General features: G+C 34.7%; 1 protein-coding gene across 1 annotated transcript; it reads right to left on the reverse strand.

Annotated features, from left to right (window-relative positions):
* Nucleotides 1–6907: 6907 nt before the first annotated feature.
* Nucleotides 6908–16720, reverse strand: rgs5a (regulator of G protein signaling 5a). Its single transcript, XM_058780238.1, has 5 exons — nucleotides 16583–16720; nucleotides 15111–15224; nucleotides 12256–12317; nucleotides 10575–10741; nucleotides 6908–9265 (listed from the first exon to the last, which is right to left on the reverse strand). The coding sequence occupies exons 1-5, from the start codon at nucleotides 16624–16626 to the stop codon at nucleotides 9104–9106; spliced, it is 549 nt and encodes a 182-aa protein (XP_058636221.1). The 5' UTR covers nucleotides 16627–16720; the 3' UTR covers nucleotides 6908–9103.
* Between the last annotated feature and the right edge of the window lie 1923 nt (nucleotides 16721–18643).

Consider the following 18643-nt stretch of genomic DNA (forward strand, 5'->3'; position numbering starts at 1 on the left):
ATTAAGAGATGCATTTGGTTACTGCTATATCTCCTTAGTTTTTTTTTTGAGCTTCATGTCAATAACCATTATCTCTCAAAACACGATAATGAGCACCCATGTAGCTTGAATGTGACGTAATGGAGGATTTTAGCACGTTGTATGTGGATGTTTGGGACATTGAGTGAAAGAGTACAGGAAGTTCAGATATCTCAAAAACTATAAGTTCTCTCATGGGTATTTCTCAGATATTCCTAAAATTACAGAGACCATTAGAAAACTATGTAGCAAGACTCAAACTGTCCATTTCAGCAAGATACTTATTAACTCTTTATATTGACACATTCATCAAGTATCCTATTTCTCCTTCAAAAGGTACACTGATAAAGAATGATTTAAAAACAGAGAACTCTTAACAGCAGAGGAAACGATTACCTTGGCAAAGTCAATGTGACCTAGCACACATGCAAGCACATGGCTTTAATTAGGAGTGTTTTTAAGATGTTTGAAATATTGCGAGAGAACAGTCAATACCCTTTTTGAATACATGTACTATATTATCCAGTCTCATCTCATCTCTCATCTTGCTTAAAACAATGCAGAGAGATTTTGTGAAGTAAAAAGTGCGCAAAGAGGCTGAGCTGGAGTGGGTTCATTGCAAGACGAATACAGGATGGGAACATTCAGTTCTTTCATGTCTTTCGTGCCTTTTGAAGTAGGAAACAGAAAATCTAGGGATGTAAACAAATGATGTGACACTTCAAAAGCGTACTACATTCAAATGAAAACATAAACACAAATGGAGTACTGAGTGAAAATGATTAATTTAAAGTATTGCTATATATCTCACACAGAGCTGTAGGGTACAAAGTAAAAGTTGTTCAAAGTCTATGCTGATTGAAAACATGATTGATGAAGCAACTGTGAAAAGAAATGATCAAAGAAGCTTTACTGAAAATCATTTCAAAATAAAGGCAATGACTAAAGGGGGATTTTACCCCCACATTCAGGATATTAAAAAAAAAATCCGGACCCCCAGGAAAAGAGCGGCATAAATGGTATAAAATACCAGCTTATAGAATCAGAATCAGAATTAGCTTTATTGCCAGGTACGTTTACACATAAGAGGAATTTGTTTTGGTCACAGAAGCTCCACAGAACGACAGAATGACAGTGACAAGATAAGACACAGATAATAAAGATAATAATATACAAATATACAAAATAGACAATGTGCAAAATAGCACAAAGACAATATACAAAATAGACAATTTAGTATGTACAGGTATGTTAGGTGTGTTAAATAAATAAATGTAGGATAGTGTTGTGTGTTTCATGTTTATTGTTAAGTGTTCAAGTGTTCACGAGATGAATTGCCTGAGGGAAGAAACTGTTTCTGTGCCTGGCCGTTCTGGTGCTCAGAGCTCTGTAGCGTCGACCAGACGGCAATAGTTCAAAGAGGGAGTGTGCTGGGTGTGAGGAGTGATTTTGCCAGCCCTTTTGCTCACTTTGGAGACTGGGGAGGGTTGTACCAATGATTCCCTCAGCAGTTCAGGTCCTGAGAGATGGTGCTGCCCAGGAATCTCAATGACTCCACTGCAGCCATAGTGCTGTTCATGATGGTGAGTGGGGGGAGTGCAGGGGTGTTTCTTCTGAAGTCCATGATCATCTCCACTGTTTTGAGTGTGTTCAGCTCCAGGTTGTTTAGACTGCACCAGACAGCCAGCTCTTTAACTTCCTGTCTGTAAGCAGACTCGTCACCATCCTGAATGAGGCCGATGATTGTGGTGTCATCTGCGAACTTCAGGAGCTTGACAGAGGGGTCTTTAGATGTGCAGTCGTTGGTGTAGAGGGAGAAGAGCAGTGGGGAGAGGACGTAACCCTGAGGGGCGCCAGTGCTGATCGTACGGGTGCTGGATGAGAATTTTCCCAGCCTCACTAGCTGCTACCTGTTTGTCAGGAAGCTGTTGACCCACTGACAGATGGAGGTGGGCACAGAGAGCTGAGTTAGTTTGGACAGGAGGAGGTTTTGAATGATCGTGTTAAAAGCTGAGCTGAAATCCATAAACAGGATCCTCGCATAAGTCCCTGATCTGTCCAGATGCTGCAGGATGTAGTGCAGTCCCATGTTGACAGCATCATCTACAGACCTGTTTGCTCTGTAGGCAAACTGCGGGGGGTCCAGTAAGGGTCCAGCGATGTCCTTCTGATAAGCCAAAACCAGTTTTTCAAATGACTTCATGACCACATGAATGAGTCCTGGTAGGAATTCACATATCTTCGCAGAAACTGATATAGGATAGGATATAGGATATAACTGATAGCCCACTTATAGAGACAAAATTAACATAGGACAAGATTTCTTGTCAAATAATCAAAGAAATATGCAAAATAACAACTTCAGCAAATGATAAACCATGTACAACTCATTTTTTAAACATTCTTTATAGGAACGAATAACATTTTCCTGCTTTTAACAAACAATTTATATTTAACAGCTACAATGCTGAAGGCATGTTTCGGAAATGACTCTGTTTGTCACAGTTGCTGAGCCCACTTTGCACATGCTTCAGAACAAATCTGTTTCTTTTCACTTATGGAAGACAATTGGTTTCAGAATCTGCATCCTCCTCTCTTCCTCCCCTGTCAACTATATAGTATTTCTAGTGGCATTTTAAAGCAGATTGGATCTTGTGTTGAATTAGTGTCCCACTTCAAAATATTTAATTGGTTATTGAAAAACCAATGATTTTATTCTTTTGAATAAACATGAAAATCATAAGACTAAATTTACAACAATAATAATATACTACTTATGCATATTTGCCTAAATAAATAAAATACATAAATATGCTACAGAATATGCCCAGGGCTAATTTATTAAAGAACAAATATTTTAAAATGTATAGTTGTATGCCCTACATTGTGTGCCAAAAATATAAATGTTATGAACTGCACTTTTCATATAACAAAAAAAAAGGAACACAGTTTGAAAGCAGCAGGATGGGGTAAAATCACACACACACACACACAAATCAAAAGTACAAAACAAGTGTCAACTTGTCAGAGGTAGAATATTCTATAGGAATTACAGTTAATGCTCTAAAATGAAAATTCAAGGTAAGTTTATTTCACACACACAATAATTCTGTTTATATAAATGTGTAAATTTAAAAAAATTTAAATTGCACCAGTTTTAAGGCACATTATTATTTTTAATTTAGTGACCACATGGATAAGTCATGTTTTGCAGAGCATAGCAACTAACTGTTGTTTAGGAAAATGTTGTGTTGGTGCTCGTTTTAATTTGGTGTTTTGGAGAGAAAATATTTTCAAAAGGGCCTTTTTACCCTGAGGGGCTTTCAGCCTCTTTGCATCCTGTGCTTTCTGTTCAATTAAATTCAGCACAAAGGAAAATGCTAGTGAAATTGAGATGTTGCTGATGACTTTGAGTGAAGGTCATTATGGAGGTTGCCATTACCATCACAGTTAAAATGTTGATAATCCAGCTTTGAATATAATACAAAGTTACTCAAGTCCCATTATGTGCTCACATTTGCTAAAAACAACCTACAAAAACAATTCAATAACCATCTGCATAGCTGTTTTACATTTCCAAAAGAAATGTGTGACTTATCATCACCCCTCGTCTACACGGACTTGACATGTTTTCCCTTTGCCTGCAGTTACAGAAGAGCAAATGAGTGTCTGGTAGAGCAGAGAACAGGCTGTTTTTCTCTGACCGATTTATCTCTTTCTCTCTCTGTTCTCTGTTCTGCGTTCTCTGTTTCGTGGCAGTATCTTGCTGCAGGACAGCAGGCTGCTCATTATGGCTCAGCACAGGGCTTGATGTAATTATGCTCTGGCGCTTCAGGTGCTGCAGTGCCTGTTTGATCATTGTTATTGAAGTGAGCACCTTTTGAAATGGCAGACACATACACACAGAACAGCAATTAACTTGCTTGAACCAAAAAAGAATGAGCCATATTTGTATACTGCATCTGAAAACCTATTTATAAGGAAACATTAGAGGCCAAATTAACCGAAGTTGGTTTTCAGTGCACTGACTAAACAACTCCAGTTTAACTGGGCACTATTGGTGCTGGTATAGGGCTTTCCAAGGATATTTAAATGAAGTCATAAGCTGTGTCCAAAATCGATGAAAGCTTAGAACAGAACAGACGACAGTGAGCAGTCAGAATTATTCTGAAACTGATATTTCAAGGTAAAAAACGTACACACAGTTGATTTAAAGTACTAATATGTACCATTTAGGGGTAAATAAAGTGCAAAGATGTAGCTTTTTAACCAACACCTTAGGGCACCGTAGAGACAGCTTTGTATTTTTTTTTCTGAGTATATGAAATGCATTAAGGAAATAGCTGCATCAATATAATAACATTGTTTTGGATTTTTGGGTGTTTGCTGAAAGAAAAAAAACAACAACTGTTTTATAAGCCAAACTAACCAGTTCAGTATTTAGGTTTCCTAGAATTTACATTACAATCTTGGTAGCCATCAAAAACAGTGCAAACTCACAGCTGTCTCTTTAATGAGAGCGGTCTGGTTTTACTACACTAATGACCATATGAAGTGAGTATTTGGAGAGCATTATCTCTCCTTCCATCTGAGCCCTGCGTAGTCATTATCTGGTTTCTGGTTTTGTTTTTGTGTGTACGAGCCACATTTGTTTCCATTTGTGTGCATGCGCAAATAGCAGGAACAGCATTATTGTGCCATAAGGGCATGATAAGCATCCTGGTCCACACACACACAAACTCACTCACACTCTTGTACCTTGTTATAGCTGCAGCTCGAGCTGTCGTAAGACTGGTGTTAACACCTGGATAAGATTTAATATTGTTTGGCTCTGGCATGGAAAGAAACGTGACTGTTGTACATAGCTTCAGCACTGAGGTAACACCACCACAGTTGTGTCGAATGAGCACTGCCATAAAAAGAAACTTGGCATGTGAATGGACAGGCTATTTGTGAACGGATATACAGTGGCCATAAAATTATTTCAACCAAATGTATGAATTATTTGCATTATAACAAAATTTCAAACCCTGTGGCATTTATTTTAAAGAGGCATAGCTCAAACACATTGTTTCAAAAGCAAAACATTTCACAATAGCAAGTACTGAAATTATAAAACAGTATAATGTTAAAAATGAAGATGGAAGTATTTGCACATTTTCTGGAGAAAATGTTCTTAGTTAATTTGACTGTTTGATACTCCAGCTGTGTAAAACTTTGAAATGAATAAGCATTTTTAATTGTTTTTAATTACTTAAAAAACATTTTAAAATGAAATGAAATCTGATTAATAGTTTTATTCATCAGTGAAGTGACAGTGATGGAGTAATGACTGAACATTCAGCTTTGCCATCATTGGAATAAATTAAATGTAAATGAAAACAAATTAAATAAAATGACATAGAAATGTTATTTTAAATTTTAATTATATTTCACAATATTACTTTTATACAGTTTTTTTTTAAAACAAAAATAAATGCAGCTTTGATCTGCATAAGAGACTTTTTTCAAAAACATAAAAAAAAAAACAATATTTTTAATAGTGTGTATCCATTATCACATCAGTCAATATTGAGACCAATAGGGTAAACATAATTGCAAAAATATCGCAGAAAAGTAAATTTAACACAGGGAAAAGCATCATTTGTTTGCAAATGACAATTGGTGTGATTTTTTATTTATTTATTTTTTTTAATCTAAGGGGCACTATTTTCAACTAAAATGTGTTTTGGCCATTCATTTACACGATAACAGCGCTGGGGGTCTGAAAATGCATGTTTTTGTAAACAATACCATTATCATCTCTGTGTAAACTACAAAACATGAATGTGTGTTCAGTCTAAAGGTATATGTGCATAATATTTCTGTCCAAAGTGCCATTGCCAACTACTGGTCCTGCATGCATACAGTGATTTTAGCTGTTATTGTGGATCCATGTGATTGGGGATTGTTTTGACAACATTGTCCTCTAGCATACGTGAAACAAAAATGCAAAGGGAACGTTTTTGTTTTTAGTACTTTGTTGTCATGTAAATGTACCCTAATACAAATACATTTAGACAATTTTAAATGTGGCTCAGAGTGTCCAAATACTATTTTGGTCCACTGTATGTGATTTTGTACTTTTTCACTGGCTTAATTTAATATTCTGATTTGCCTTCTTGTCATAACAGAATGTTCGCAGGGATTTAACCTTGTTTAAGCAGAGATTAATTGGATGCGTGCATTTGCTGTTTAAATGAAATGAGTTATATTCTTGTATGTCTTTGATAAAAGCAGCACAACAAAAACAATTTAATTATGTTCTGCCGATCCTGACCTATAGTCTGGACAAAGCAAAATGGAGATGCAGAGATGCTCTTTTGTTTGGCATTTATGAAAAGGGTGCCTTTTGTAATGGTTGAAGAAATGTCTTTTCGGTTCCGCCAGTACACAAGGGGTTTAACCCCCAGTCACAAGTCATACGTCTATTTCTAGGAATGAGAGTGGTAATGAATGTGAACATGTTTGTGTCTGACACTGTTTATTTTGGCAACCTCTCATCGCCCATCTGCTTCATCTCAATTTTCCACCTCTCTCTTCCTCTGTCTTTCTTCTTCTATCTTTCTATTCTTCACACTGATCCCCTCATCTTATCATGGTTGTGTGAATAAAGCACTCTGGACGAGTGGCTGTGCAGGAAGTCAGGAAACAGTTGCAATATTATTTAAATTTGGCATTTTAACAGCATTCTCAGATATTACTGAAATTCCATGCTTGCCGAAATGGAGTAACATTAAGCAACATTGAGCAATTCCATGATGATTCAAAACAATTATAATATATGGGAGGAAAACAAAGCTTAACTTTATAGTGTCTGAATTACATCTGTTCAATTACTAGCCTTGCTTGGTAAAGAAAACAACAAATTCAGGAGTCATATTTTTTTATATAAATAACAGAAAGGACACACTCTTATCTTAGTACTTTTTACCTTGAAGATCAAACAAACAGACAAGCAATCTTAAAGATAATAAATTAAAATCATTTGTAAATGGCTGATATGTACAGTACATCTGAAAAAATAAATACATCTTCAGAACTTTAATTTGATTATGGATTTTATATGATCAACTACAAACATACATGCATATAGTTTTATGCAGATTTCTTGTATAAGCAAGGTACTCTGTCAGTCCTTACTGATAATTTCAACAAAATTTTGGTATTTTTTTAAGCCAATGTAATAATTTTAAAAGATTATTTTAAAAAATGTAACTAAATTGTAACTAATTCAATTGAATCATTCAATTTCTCTTTAATTTACTTTACGTTGGTGATGCCTAGTTATTGATAGCCATATTAAACAAAACCTGTCCTGCAGTGAACTAATAATTTGCTTTTGGAACATCAGTAAGGACTTCTGGAAGCACCTACCACTGCTCATTTATGAATGAATGCTATTAGATTTAGTGACATAGCTACACACAGTTTAATAAAGAAACATGCAAGAGTATATGTATCTGTGAAACAGACTTTACAGTTTTTTTCAACTACTTACACAAAATCTTTACTTGTCACACAATTTCTGAAACCTGAAACTCAAACACCAGAACCACCAAATCTGCAAAACCATACACTAATTCTTGGCCTTAGACTCAGTTTTCAATTTCATAAAACACTTTTTGCAAAACACAAAACACAATTCTCTATGTAACACACAAAAATCTAACAGGAATTATTATTATGGCAAAGGTGTTTGCAAATGTTTACTTTTGAGATGTGTTTGTGATATTTTGAACGCAGTCCTACATTTTGCAAGAGATGTGAGGCATTTTGCGTTTTGTGTGTGCAATTCTTGGATTTGTGTGTAAAGTTTTGAAAAAAAAGAGGCAAAGTTTTGAAAATGTAAGCAGCTGAAAAAAACTGTAAATAAAAACATGCAAAAAAAAAAAAAGAAAAACTGAATATCACACATATGGGTTACATATATTTGATGTGCCTTTCTGTCTGCAATAACTTGATTTACAACTCACGACTGGCTGCACATGCTAAGAGCAAATAATAGATTTTAACTTCAATAACATTTGGCAGCAATCATTCTTGTTTAGAGTATAATAGTTTATAGGTCTCACAGTGTGTATATATTTATGGTATTGTTATAAATGGTTGCTGTAGAAAGTTGGAAAAAACACTCGGATGTTTGGGGTTTCCATGACTTAATCTAAATGTGTTCTGCTTTTAAAGTGGCATGGGAATAAACATTGCCTTTAGAATAAAAAATAATGTGCCCAGTGCTTTATAGAGATTCCCTCCTACTTGATATTCCCATCTTAGCAACTTTCAATAGCGGTAACCCAAACAACAAGTTCCCAGAGACTGGAGTGCATCTTAACATGTCACACTTTTTTTTTTTAAAAGCTTTGAATTATAGTGAAGCTTTCAATACTAAGTGAGTTGTTTCCCCATGATTTCCATTGGTTTACCATTTGGGCATTTTAATGTTAACACAGACATTTCCAAGAAAAAGCCCACACTCTCCCATTCCCATTCCCCAGCCTCTTCCCCTGGATGAACATGCTGCTTAGGTGCTCAGGTCAGAACGTCCTCATCAAAAGTACATGAACCACCTCTGCACTTCACCCGAAAAGCCATAAATTACAAGTGGGGATCAGTTTTAGTCTTTATTTAGTCTACAGGGGTCAGAAAAGAGTTTGACTCCAATTAATAGGACATATATACAAGATTTTAAGAGGACGCTTCAAATCCTTGGCATTTTGCACTTGTACAAATCACACTTTTATAAGGAGCAATACTGTTTCTTAAACCCTAATCAACTTCTTTTATTGAAGTTCTTGACTTTGACATTCAGAGCACTGGGCAGGAATCACGTTAGTTTTAACAATTTATGTTAAGATGTTCTTGTTAGCAGTGGGCCAGTTCAGCAGCTGCAGGGAGACACTGCAACCGCACCAACTGTGGTATCAATTAATGATCTTTAGAAATGTGTCAAAAAGTGTATAGTATAGACTTTGAGTAAAATTGTATTCTGTGACATAAATTTGTGACCAAAGTAACGAGTCTCCCTGCAGCTGGACAAGTCAGTTTACTTGAGGAGTTCCTGGAACTGCTCAGACCGCATGAACCGACCGAAGGAGTCTTTCTCCATCAGGGTGTAGATCCGGCTCTGAGCCAGCTCGAAGGTGGAGGGAGAAAGATCAACCAGGTTCCTCAGAGTCACATCTTTGGTGCAGTGGTCGATGTTCACCTAAATCAGGAGGAAGTGTGTAAAAGTCAGTCACAAAATGCTTCAAATTGGACAAAAAAAAAACATTACTTCAACACTGACTGTTTCTCAGCACTCTAGGGGGACAGTCTTCTGGAACGAAGTCATCCGATTTGACTGATTCCCTGCAGTTTTTACGAATACAGGCCTGATTAGAGAATTGTATTCTTTTTTTTTTTTTTTCATCATCATGACCATATCAATTTCCTTACATAACCTGATATAGAAAAATGCCTCGGAAGTCTTTGAGTTGTGTTATTTATTAAATTTTTGCAAGCAGCAACAATGTGCATGACTTTTTCCATTTGTTTTGAATGTGTTTTTATTATTACTATTATTATTTTTATTAGTATTTAGATTTTGTTTTGTTTTATTGCAATCAAAGTGTTTGATCATAATATTGAGCTAAAAAAAAAAAAATTACGTAACTATACAAATATTGATGCGGAAACAATCACAGAATTAGGAAAAAAAAAGTTATATATAAAATGTCAATGAGATACTGTTTGCATTTCATTGATTTAAAAAATCGTTATGATCGCTAAGAAACAAATGGTTATTGTTACATTTATCAAGGTTTGCATGTGTGTGTTCTCTAATGGCTGTTACATAACCTTAGCACACGTCTGTGCAAACATCCTGATGCAAACCTTTTTTTTATGTAACATGATTGTTTACTAAATTATTTTTTAACAGCGTTGGTTTAATTGGCACAGGGTTAGAACCTACAACCGTTTGGCTATTATAAAAATTCTATGAAATGACCTGGCAAATACTCAAGTGGAAAACTGCATCTTTATTAAATTATATATAGTCTATGGTGCTGAAATATCAAATATAAGTAACTAGCAATCATGTAGTTAAAACAATATTCCTAAAATGTTATATACAAGCTTATGTTGACCTAAAAAAATAACTTGAAGGAGTGATACCTCAGTGGAAATCTATAGTAATGTGGTAATGGTTCTCAATGTCCTGAAGGTCAATTTATTTTAATCAAAGTTCATTAAACTAAAAAGCAAAAAAAAACAAAACAAAAAAAATAAGATACTCCATTTTCAAGTTTTTTACAGCTCCTTGGGGATATTTAGGGGGGAGAACATTGGCCTCAGCGTTTATACAGTGATCTAAACAGCTGATATGGAACATATTTTCGCAGGAGATGAATAACGGGTCTGACGGAGAACTGCTTCCTTCTACCTCTGAAACACTGTGCCTTTTATCTGAACTGTAAATCTAAGTGTGATTACCACGGAAAAAAAAAAAAAAATCAATGGCAAACCAAACAAACCTCTTTGGGCCCACCGGTCTGAATGAAATCCTCATAAATCTTCTTAGCTTTGATGGCCATTTTCAGAGGGGACTTGGTCTTCTTGAAGTCCTCACACGCCTCCCAGAATTCAATATTCTCCTCGCTAAACTCAGATCTGAGGAAGCACTTGAAGCTGGCCAGGCCATCTATGGAATTAAAAATGTGGAAAAGCTATTAGAGTGAGTGCAGCTCTGTGTGTTCTTTTTGTGCTAATGTGTTGGCGACACGCTGCCACCGGAGACCCCGGGTCCCACCAGCTAACATCCTTATCCAAACATTACCGCCGTGCACGCCTAGGGCACACAGCCCTTAATGCAATCTCTCAAGAGTCCATGTTGTATAACAGCATGTGGTATTCAAGTACATGATTCACCTCTGTGGATCAATCAGTGTAATTATTCACTATTCAATGCAGATTTATTTTAAATCAACTTGCAATTGTTTGTGTGGGAATGATTTTAACAAACAGTGGTAAAAAGACAGGCAGCATTTGGGGTAAATTAATTTCGAAGCACATAATAGAGTTTTTCAACAGTGTCAACACAAAATAAATGCTCTTATCATTGAATATATATATATATATATATATATATATATATATATATATATATATATATATATATATATATATATATATATATATAATGCAGTATGGACTGATTAAGCTAATCTGCAACCAATCCATTCTAAAATAAAATGAACAAATTTTCCAAGGCAAATTGTTACAATTAAACATAACAAACTGGCCTTGAAAAAAAATTACTGAATGAATAACAAAAGATTTGTTTTCCGAACTATAATTGACTAATTCAGCCCCTCTGTGCAAACAAAGGATCTATTTTGACATTTTGTTTTTATAGGTTTGCTTGTGTTTTTTTTTTTTTTGTAAAGAACCAACAACGAATCAGAAAATGGGTTTTACAATTAAAAAGAAGAGTTTAATAATTTACTACTGAATACAAATTAAAGCTGGACTACAGAAGAAATAGTTGTTCAGACTGTGTTCTGTACTTATGCAGATTCACAAAGCAAAAGCCCATTTACACCAAGAATGATAACTATAATGATAAATGTATTAGTGTTCACAACAACAGATGATAACATTCTTGCTGTCTGCTGCTTTGAATGCTCAAACAAGAATTAGGTGTGTGCATTTCTATACTTAGAAATGTTTCTAGAATAAACAAAAACTAAAAAGTAACCTCATGAGGACATCCTCAATTGGAAAAACAATATATATATTTTTTTATTTAGCAAAAAGTTTTCTTTTAAAATTTTCTAGTAATTATAATTAGCTCTACATGAAAACACTAGAAGTCTGTAAGTCATTTAGAAAATATTTGTTTATGTATGCATGTAACTGAAAATGAATCTTCTTTTTTTTTTTTTTTATAGATATAAACTAGGAACATTCTCGTAGATGCGTAGCTTTTAAAGGTTAATGTGTCCGTTCAAGCACAAGCTGTTTACGCATACCGAATCAAGTGCATCAGTGCAACATAATAGACTTCCAGAGGTTCTAAACTGTCAAATATAAACAAAGTTTTAAAATGTGTTTTGCATAGTCAACTGATAAACTAAACCCTCCAGTGATTGCCTGGAAGAACTTTTAAGATGTAAAATGCAACCGAATGGCCATTAAGATAAACATCATACTTACAGCTGTTGGAAAGGACCTTATCAAGGGATTCACGCCACTGGGATGCTTCTTCAGGCGTGGGTCTGAACAAAACAAGCAGATTTCATCACTTAGTTGTATTACCCTTTATATATGGCCAACAAGCTGTTTCCATACACAATCACTGGTATAATGGTTTACATGTAAAATTACATGTGGTCCAGAAATATGATACTTACACATAGGGGTGTGATGGTACACAAACATGTATGTATATATATATATTAAACAATGTTTTACTGAGCAAATTGCTCTTTCTTTAAATAAATTCAATTAGAATTAACATTTTCTTTAAATCTACCTCATAAAATAAAAAATCTATAAAAGTCTACCTCTGCTCTAAAATATAGGGAGCCCTTTTAGGCCTACTATAAGGTTACAATAATTTTTTTACTTTAATTTTTTTGTTTATTTTTAACTATAATAATCAACACTCAAAAAAAAAAAAAAAAAAAAAATGTATGCAAACATGTATACTGCACTCCATGCAGTTTTTAAATTAAATTCTAAATTGTATAATTTCTATTTGTTGTTGAAATAAGCTATAGCTATATATATATATATATATATATATATATATTATATAATCATTTAGACAGTGGCTGTCATAGCTTGTTTCATAAAATATTTATTTAAATATAGCCTACATTAAATAATTAAGACATCACCAACAGATAAAGTAAAATATAATTAGTATAGTCTAATATTTCGCGAAATGCTCTTCTCTAGACTTCATTTCTCTGGTGAACTGACTGTGGACACTGATGACTTGCCTGAGGTAAATGAAATGCTAGTTTACAAGCTGTTTTAATCGCATCTTTCCGTGAGTGAACCACTGATTGTGCTATTACAGGAGATGTTAATTCATGTTTATTTCACATTAAAACTAGTAGTAAAGATTAAGGGATGCTGGCGTCTGAACTGAAGGTGCGTTTCCACTGGCAAGGAGCGAGCGTTTTCAATTCATTCCTACGGAAGTTGAGCAAAACGCTTGTGCGGTGCATTATGGGATTGAAAGCGTCGCAGAGAAAGCGTTGAGAGCGGCCAAAAGCGTCAAAAAGTTTGGCCATTCTTCGACTTTATGCAAATATCGAGCGAAAAACGCCGGGGCTGGGCGACAATCAATCGCTGTGAAAAGAAGAAGATGAAACGAAAACAGGGAGTACTCAAAAACCCTAAATTAAAACCCCGGTACTCTTCCTTAAATTTGACACGCGCCAAGGCATTGGCGTTGTAGCGTTGCCAGCGCGGTACTGAGCACAGATTTGACGCTAGTGGAAACGCACCGTGAGGCGTATAGTATATGGCCATATGTCGCGCCACATCTAAGAGCATCAAAACGGCATTAATTGTCTGAATTCTTGAAAGAAAAAAAAAAAGATTTGTTCGGTACACGTGCGTACCGAATCGAAAGACCGAAAATTTTCGGTAGGAATACGGTATAGGCCTACCCCTACTTACACAGAAAGTAAAGGGTATTTTTAGCAATATATGATAACCAAAAAAAAAAAAAAAGAAAGTGAATGATCTCCCAAAGAAATTGTTATAATTTTATTTTATTTCCACATTTCTTGTCTAAATAGATATTATCCAAGTCATTTGGCTTAACTTGATTACTGATGTAACTATGTTTTCTATGCATGTCTCATCTTTTTGTTTGGGATATTTAATTTAGTTTTTTTTTTTTCTTTTCTGCCTGAAAAAAATACAACCCTATTAACAACACTTGCATAAGGCATTACGTAAGTAAAAGGGAGCTGAGGTGGTCTGCAAATGTTTTTACGGTCAATTTGGACACAATTTTCATTATAAACAGACTCTTGCAGTTTTCCATTACAGGACGTACTAACATGGCCTTCCTAATTTTTTTTCTCTCTGACTCCCTTGCTCTCTACTCTTCAGCCCTTTTCCCTACACGTCCACCTTTTTGTGACATCTGATAATCTGTGTAATTATGGGCATTAATAGATGAATAGGAGTTAATGTGCTCTTATTCTCATGCTTATTTTATGAATTCACACTGGACTTTGCTACTTTGCTGTAGCTTCCCAAGTAAGAACCTTGTAATTTTCAAGTAAACTACAGCAGAATATTTAAAAATAGTTGCAGTAAACCTACAATACAAGCTGATAATTGATGGGGGTAATAAGTGATTTAGATTCTTTAAAACCCACTTAAATTTCTATTTTGGTGAACAGCAGCATTTACAATATATTGCAAGGACTATAGAAATGCACCCTGAAGAAGGCTTGTTAGTCAAAATGTGCTTGAAAAATGACATTAAGATACTCAATGGTCTGTGGAATAAAGGCCTTTTTATCCTGACAACATGAGCACCTTGGATTTACCTCTTTGTCCAGTATTGGAGACCTTTGAGACACACTTTAAAACAGAGCTAAATTGAGCTTCCGAAATGTTCTGTTTGCATTTAAAGGCGGAAAGCATCTCAGGATAACTATTTAAAAACCAATCCTTCTTTAAACATCATGGTGAATGATTTCCACCTGAAAACACCAAACAAACATCCTGAGATGATTTCCACCGTTTTAGGTGGACAGTTTCCACCCGAAAACATAAAACAAATCATCCTGAGATTTGCAAACAGAACATTTCGAAAGGTCGGTTCAGCTCTATTTTGAAACTTAAAAAAATATATATGTAAATGAATGGTGACGTGTTTAAGGGAGCTTTTTGTACACTTAGACTTTTTGGTCTAAATGAGCATGTGAGGCATGTGAGGAGACACATGCAGAGCTGAAGTCATCAGTAAGGAAAAGAAAAAGAGAGAGGAAGCAAAAACATCAGAGGGAAAGTTAACGGAGCCAACAGGAACTCACTTCTGAAGCTTGTCTGGTTTCTTCTCAGGCTTTTCTTGGTAGGGGATAATAAGGTCGATGGAATTCTCTGGCTTCTGAAGCAGAGTTCCCAATTTAGTCTTGATCTCCTTAGCCCTGAAGACAACACAAACACAAATCCATACAGATGTCCATTAGCGCTTTTAACATACACTAATAAATGATTCATGTTATGTATGAATTGAATTTCAAAACAAATATCGAGAATATTTCCAATATGTACACCGTACCTGTCAACAGATTATATGGTATAGTGCCATCTATTTTCTTCTGTCAAAGTGCACATATTGTTTTTCAGAGAATGATAATATGTTTAGTTTATCCTTTTCATGCTTTTGCAAGTCAGCTATAGAACGCTTTTATTATTGACTTGTACAGCTGTCATCAGTACAGTAATTACCACATTTTGACAGACGAGACAATAAATGAACACGTGTTGAAGGTATTCAGTTCACACCTATTCAGAACTATTTCACACTCCCTGTAGAGTTAAAAACAGATGCAATATCCTTTTGTACAGTTTTGTGACAAAAAACACATATTCCTCCCAGATGACTGCGGATGAAGTGACGTCAACAAACTGGGTGATTTGTTGAGGTTTCAAGAACATCTTGCTGCCACAGATAGATCTACTGCTCCAAAACTACTGACGTCAATGCACAGATTTCTCAGCTTAAAAGCCCATTAATTAAAATGACGATTTTATGGTTCAATTATATAATGCAACATTATAAACCACATCATGTTGCCATCTTAAAACTGTCTTTCTGATGTACAAATACACTTTTCAGAAGTACTCCAGGCCCTGGGCCAAGCATTAAGACCAAAGCCAAGAACAGTAATAAACATATGTTTACACAATGAATGAGTCAATAACACGTTGTTTGATCAGAAAATGACTCAATAGTAACAATAAATGTCCTCATTGCTATACTTATAGTATTAAAGTATACTTAAAGTCTGTTCTAAGGAATTCTACTCCAAATCTTGTTATGGACAGAGAACTAAAGTTGAGGGTGTTCTGGTTTTTGGTAATATTGAGGAACCTTGATGTTTTCAGAGAGAGAAGAAAACAATTTAAATGTATCTAAATGGAAAATAAGATAAACTTAAAATGTACAATACAATACAAATTTACAACACAACAGATAAAATCCTTCAGTTTCTATAAAATTTACATTGGATAAATGAAAATGTTTAACCAAAAGACAACTCTGAGGCCATATAATGAATAAAGTATTCCCATATACAATGATCAATACTCACTACCTAAACCTCATACAAAACTCACCATACAGACTTTCTCAAAATGGTATTTAGAGAATTCCCAGCTGCTCCAGACCAGAACAAAGCACTGATTCCCAAAGGAGGCTGCCAACCGACTTATCTAACTAACGTATCATGGGGTAAATTTTAAGTTAATCCATGATGCTAAGATGCTTTGAAGATCTTACCTTTCCAGACATGTCTGGGGCAGGGCAGCTAATCCTTTACACATTTTCTGAGTTGTTCACTTTAGGTTTGCACAGTTAGTCCACCACTATGAGTTGTTGTCTGCTCTCTTTTAGAAGCTGTCGTCCAGCTTCCCTCTATTATATGGAGAAAGTCTGCTGGCCCAAAGCCAAAAACTCAAGAGCCAATCAAGTCCTGGCTTGCAATTACAATTGGAGCTGAGAGAGCTCTGGAGATAATCAACACAAAAGAGGAAATTTTAAACTTGCCAAAACACTGAAACATCAGTTCATAGCACTTTAGATCTATATCCATGCCTAGTAACAGTAAATTAAAAGTAAAGTAAATTAAAGTAAAATTAAAGTAAAAAGTTAATTTAGTTACACTTTATTTTAAGGTGTACTTGTTACAGTGTAGTTATACATTTAAATACTGAGTAATATTAACTAACTATATATATATATATATATATATATATATATATATATACATATATATATATATATATATATATATATATATATATATTTGCTTAGGGTTCGGTTTTGGGTTACTTGCATGTAATTATGTATAATTTATTGTTATTATATTAGTAAGTACATGTAACGTGACACCTTAAAATAAAGTGTTACCATAAATTTATACAACAAATGTTGAATATTAGATACATTAATAAACTTTCATTGCAAGTAAGGTTGACACACTGACACTTTGTTTTATTATATTTGATTTTTAAAGATGAACTATGATCTTCAATCTAACCATAATAACTACTGGTTATCTATTAAACAGAAGTATAACTGGCTATAATCCTATTTAGAAAGTTCACGCATGAAATTCAATATTCTCATTATTTGCATTTAACTGCTTTCTTCCTCAAAGTCATTAAAGTATATAAAAAACATATTCTGATGTTCTTTCTGAGGAATGGTAATGGAAAATGTGGACACAGTATTGTCTTTTCTGGGGACAACTAAACAAACTCTCAATTACATGGATTTGCTAGAACATTCTTTGCGCAGTTAAAAAAAAAGGATGCAGTGAAAATAAGGGGGTGGAAAAAAAGAAAACCAATCCTAATCAAAGGTAGTTTGAGTACTTTTTATAATGTAGAAACAATACGATCTGTTGCTGTTATAAAAATAAGTCTTATGTAAGATTTATAGGGGAGTTTTGTTGTTTTTCATAAACACCACCCTTAGCATAAATCAACTGCATCCAACTATAATTTAAGTCAGTGTTTTGCTAAAATGACATAATTACATTTGCCCAGAAGGGCATTGCACTTGTATAAACTCTCATTGTAATGTAATGCATTTAAAAAAAAAAAAAATCAATATCAACCCATTTTTAAATGTCAACTTAAGAATGTTGTTTTCATCAGAATGAAAGCATACAGCAAGTTGCCATGCAACAATAAATGGGTCTTTAATAAAACAGGCTATGCTATGAAGCATTTTCTTTCAAATCTGGGTAGCATATGGCATGCATATGACTTGCATAACGACCCCACACAATCTATTTTTGCAAAATATAAACAAAGTGTGAGAATAGGAGCGTCACGCTACAGCAATGTTTAAATGTTTTCTCTTTGTTTCCAGATATATTTAGTGTGAAACAGATGTCATTATTCAAATATGCTATGATAAATAATGCAAACGTGGCCTGTGGCAATATTCATGGATTGGACAAACACGGAGCAGTTGGTAGGCGACAGGCTTGTATGCTTAAGACACGTTCATGACTGAACTTCTGGTCTATTGTATGTATGTCTGTTGTTCATTACAGGCGTTGTCATCACAAGATGCAGAAAATTGCATTCTCTTTCTGTTAAGCACTGCAATCAAATAGGATCGTCATGGAATACAACAAATAATAAAATGTTGGTTTTGAGTGCCAGACGTGTTGGAAATGTGTAAAATAAGCCCTTCAACACTGAGCTGATGACTGTATTGTCGCAGTGGACATGAATGATTTGAATTGTATAATCGAACCTTTATATTATCCTTTAGTTTCCGCACATTAGAGAGATCAGCACTGTTTGTTTATCTGGATGAGTGGAT

The sequence above is a fragment of the Onychostoma macrolepis genome, chromosome 06 (genome assembly GCF_012432095.1).
Source record: "Onychostoma macrolepis isolate SWU-2019 chromosome 06, ASM1243209v1, whole genome shotgun sequence".
Classification (NCBI taxonomy): Eukaryota; Metazoa; Chordata; class Actinopteri; order Cypriniformes; family Cyprinidae; genus Onychostoma; species Onychostoma macrolepis.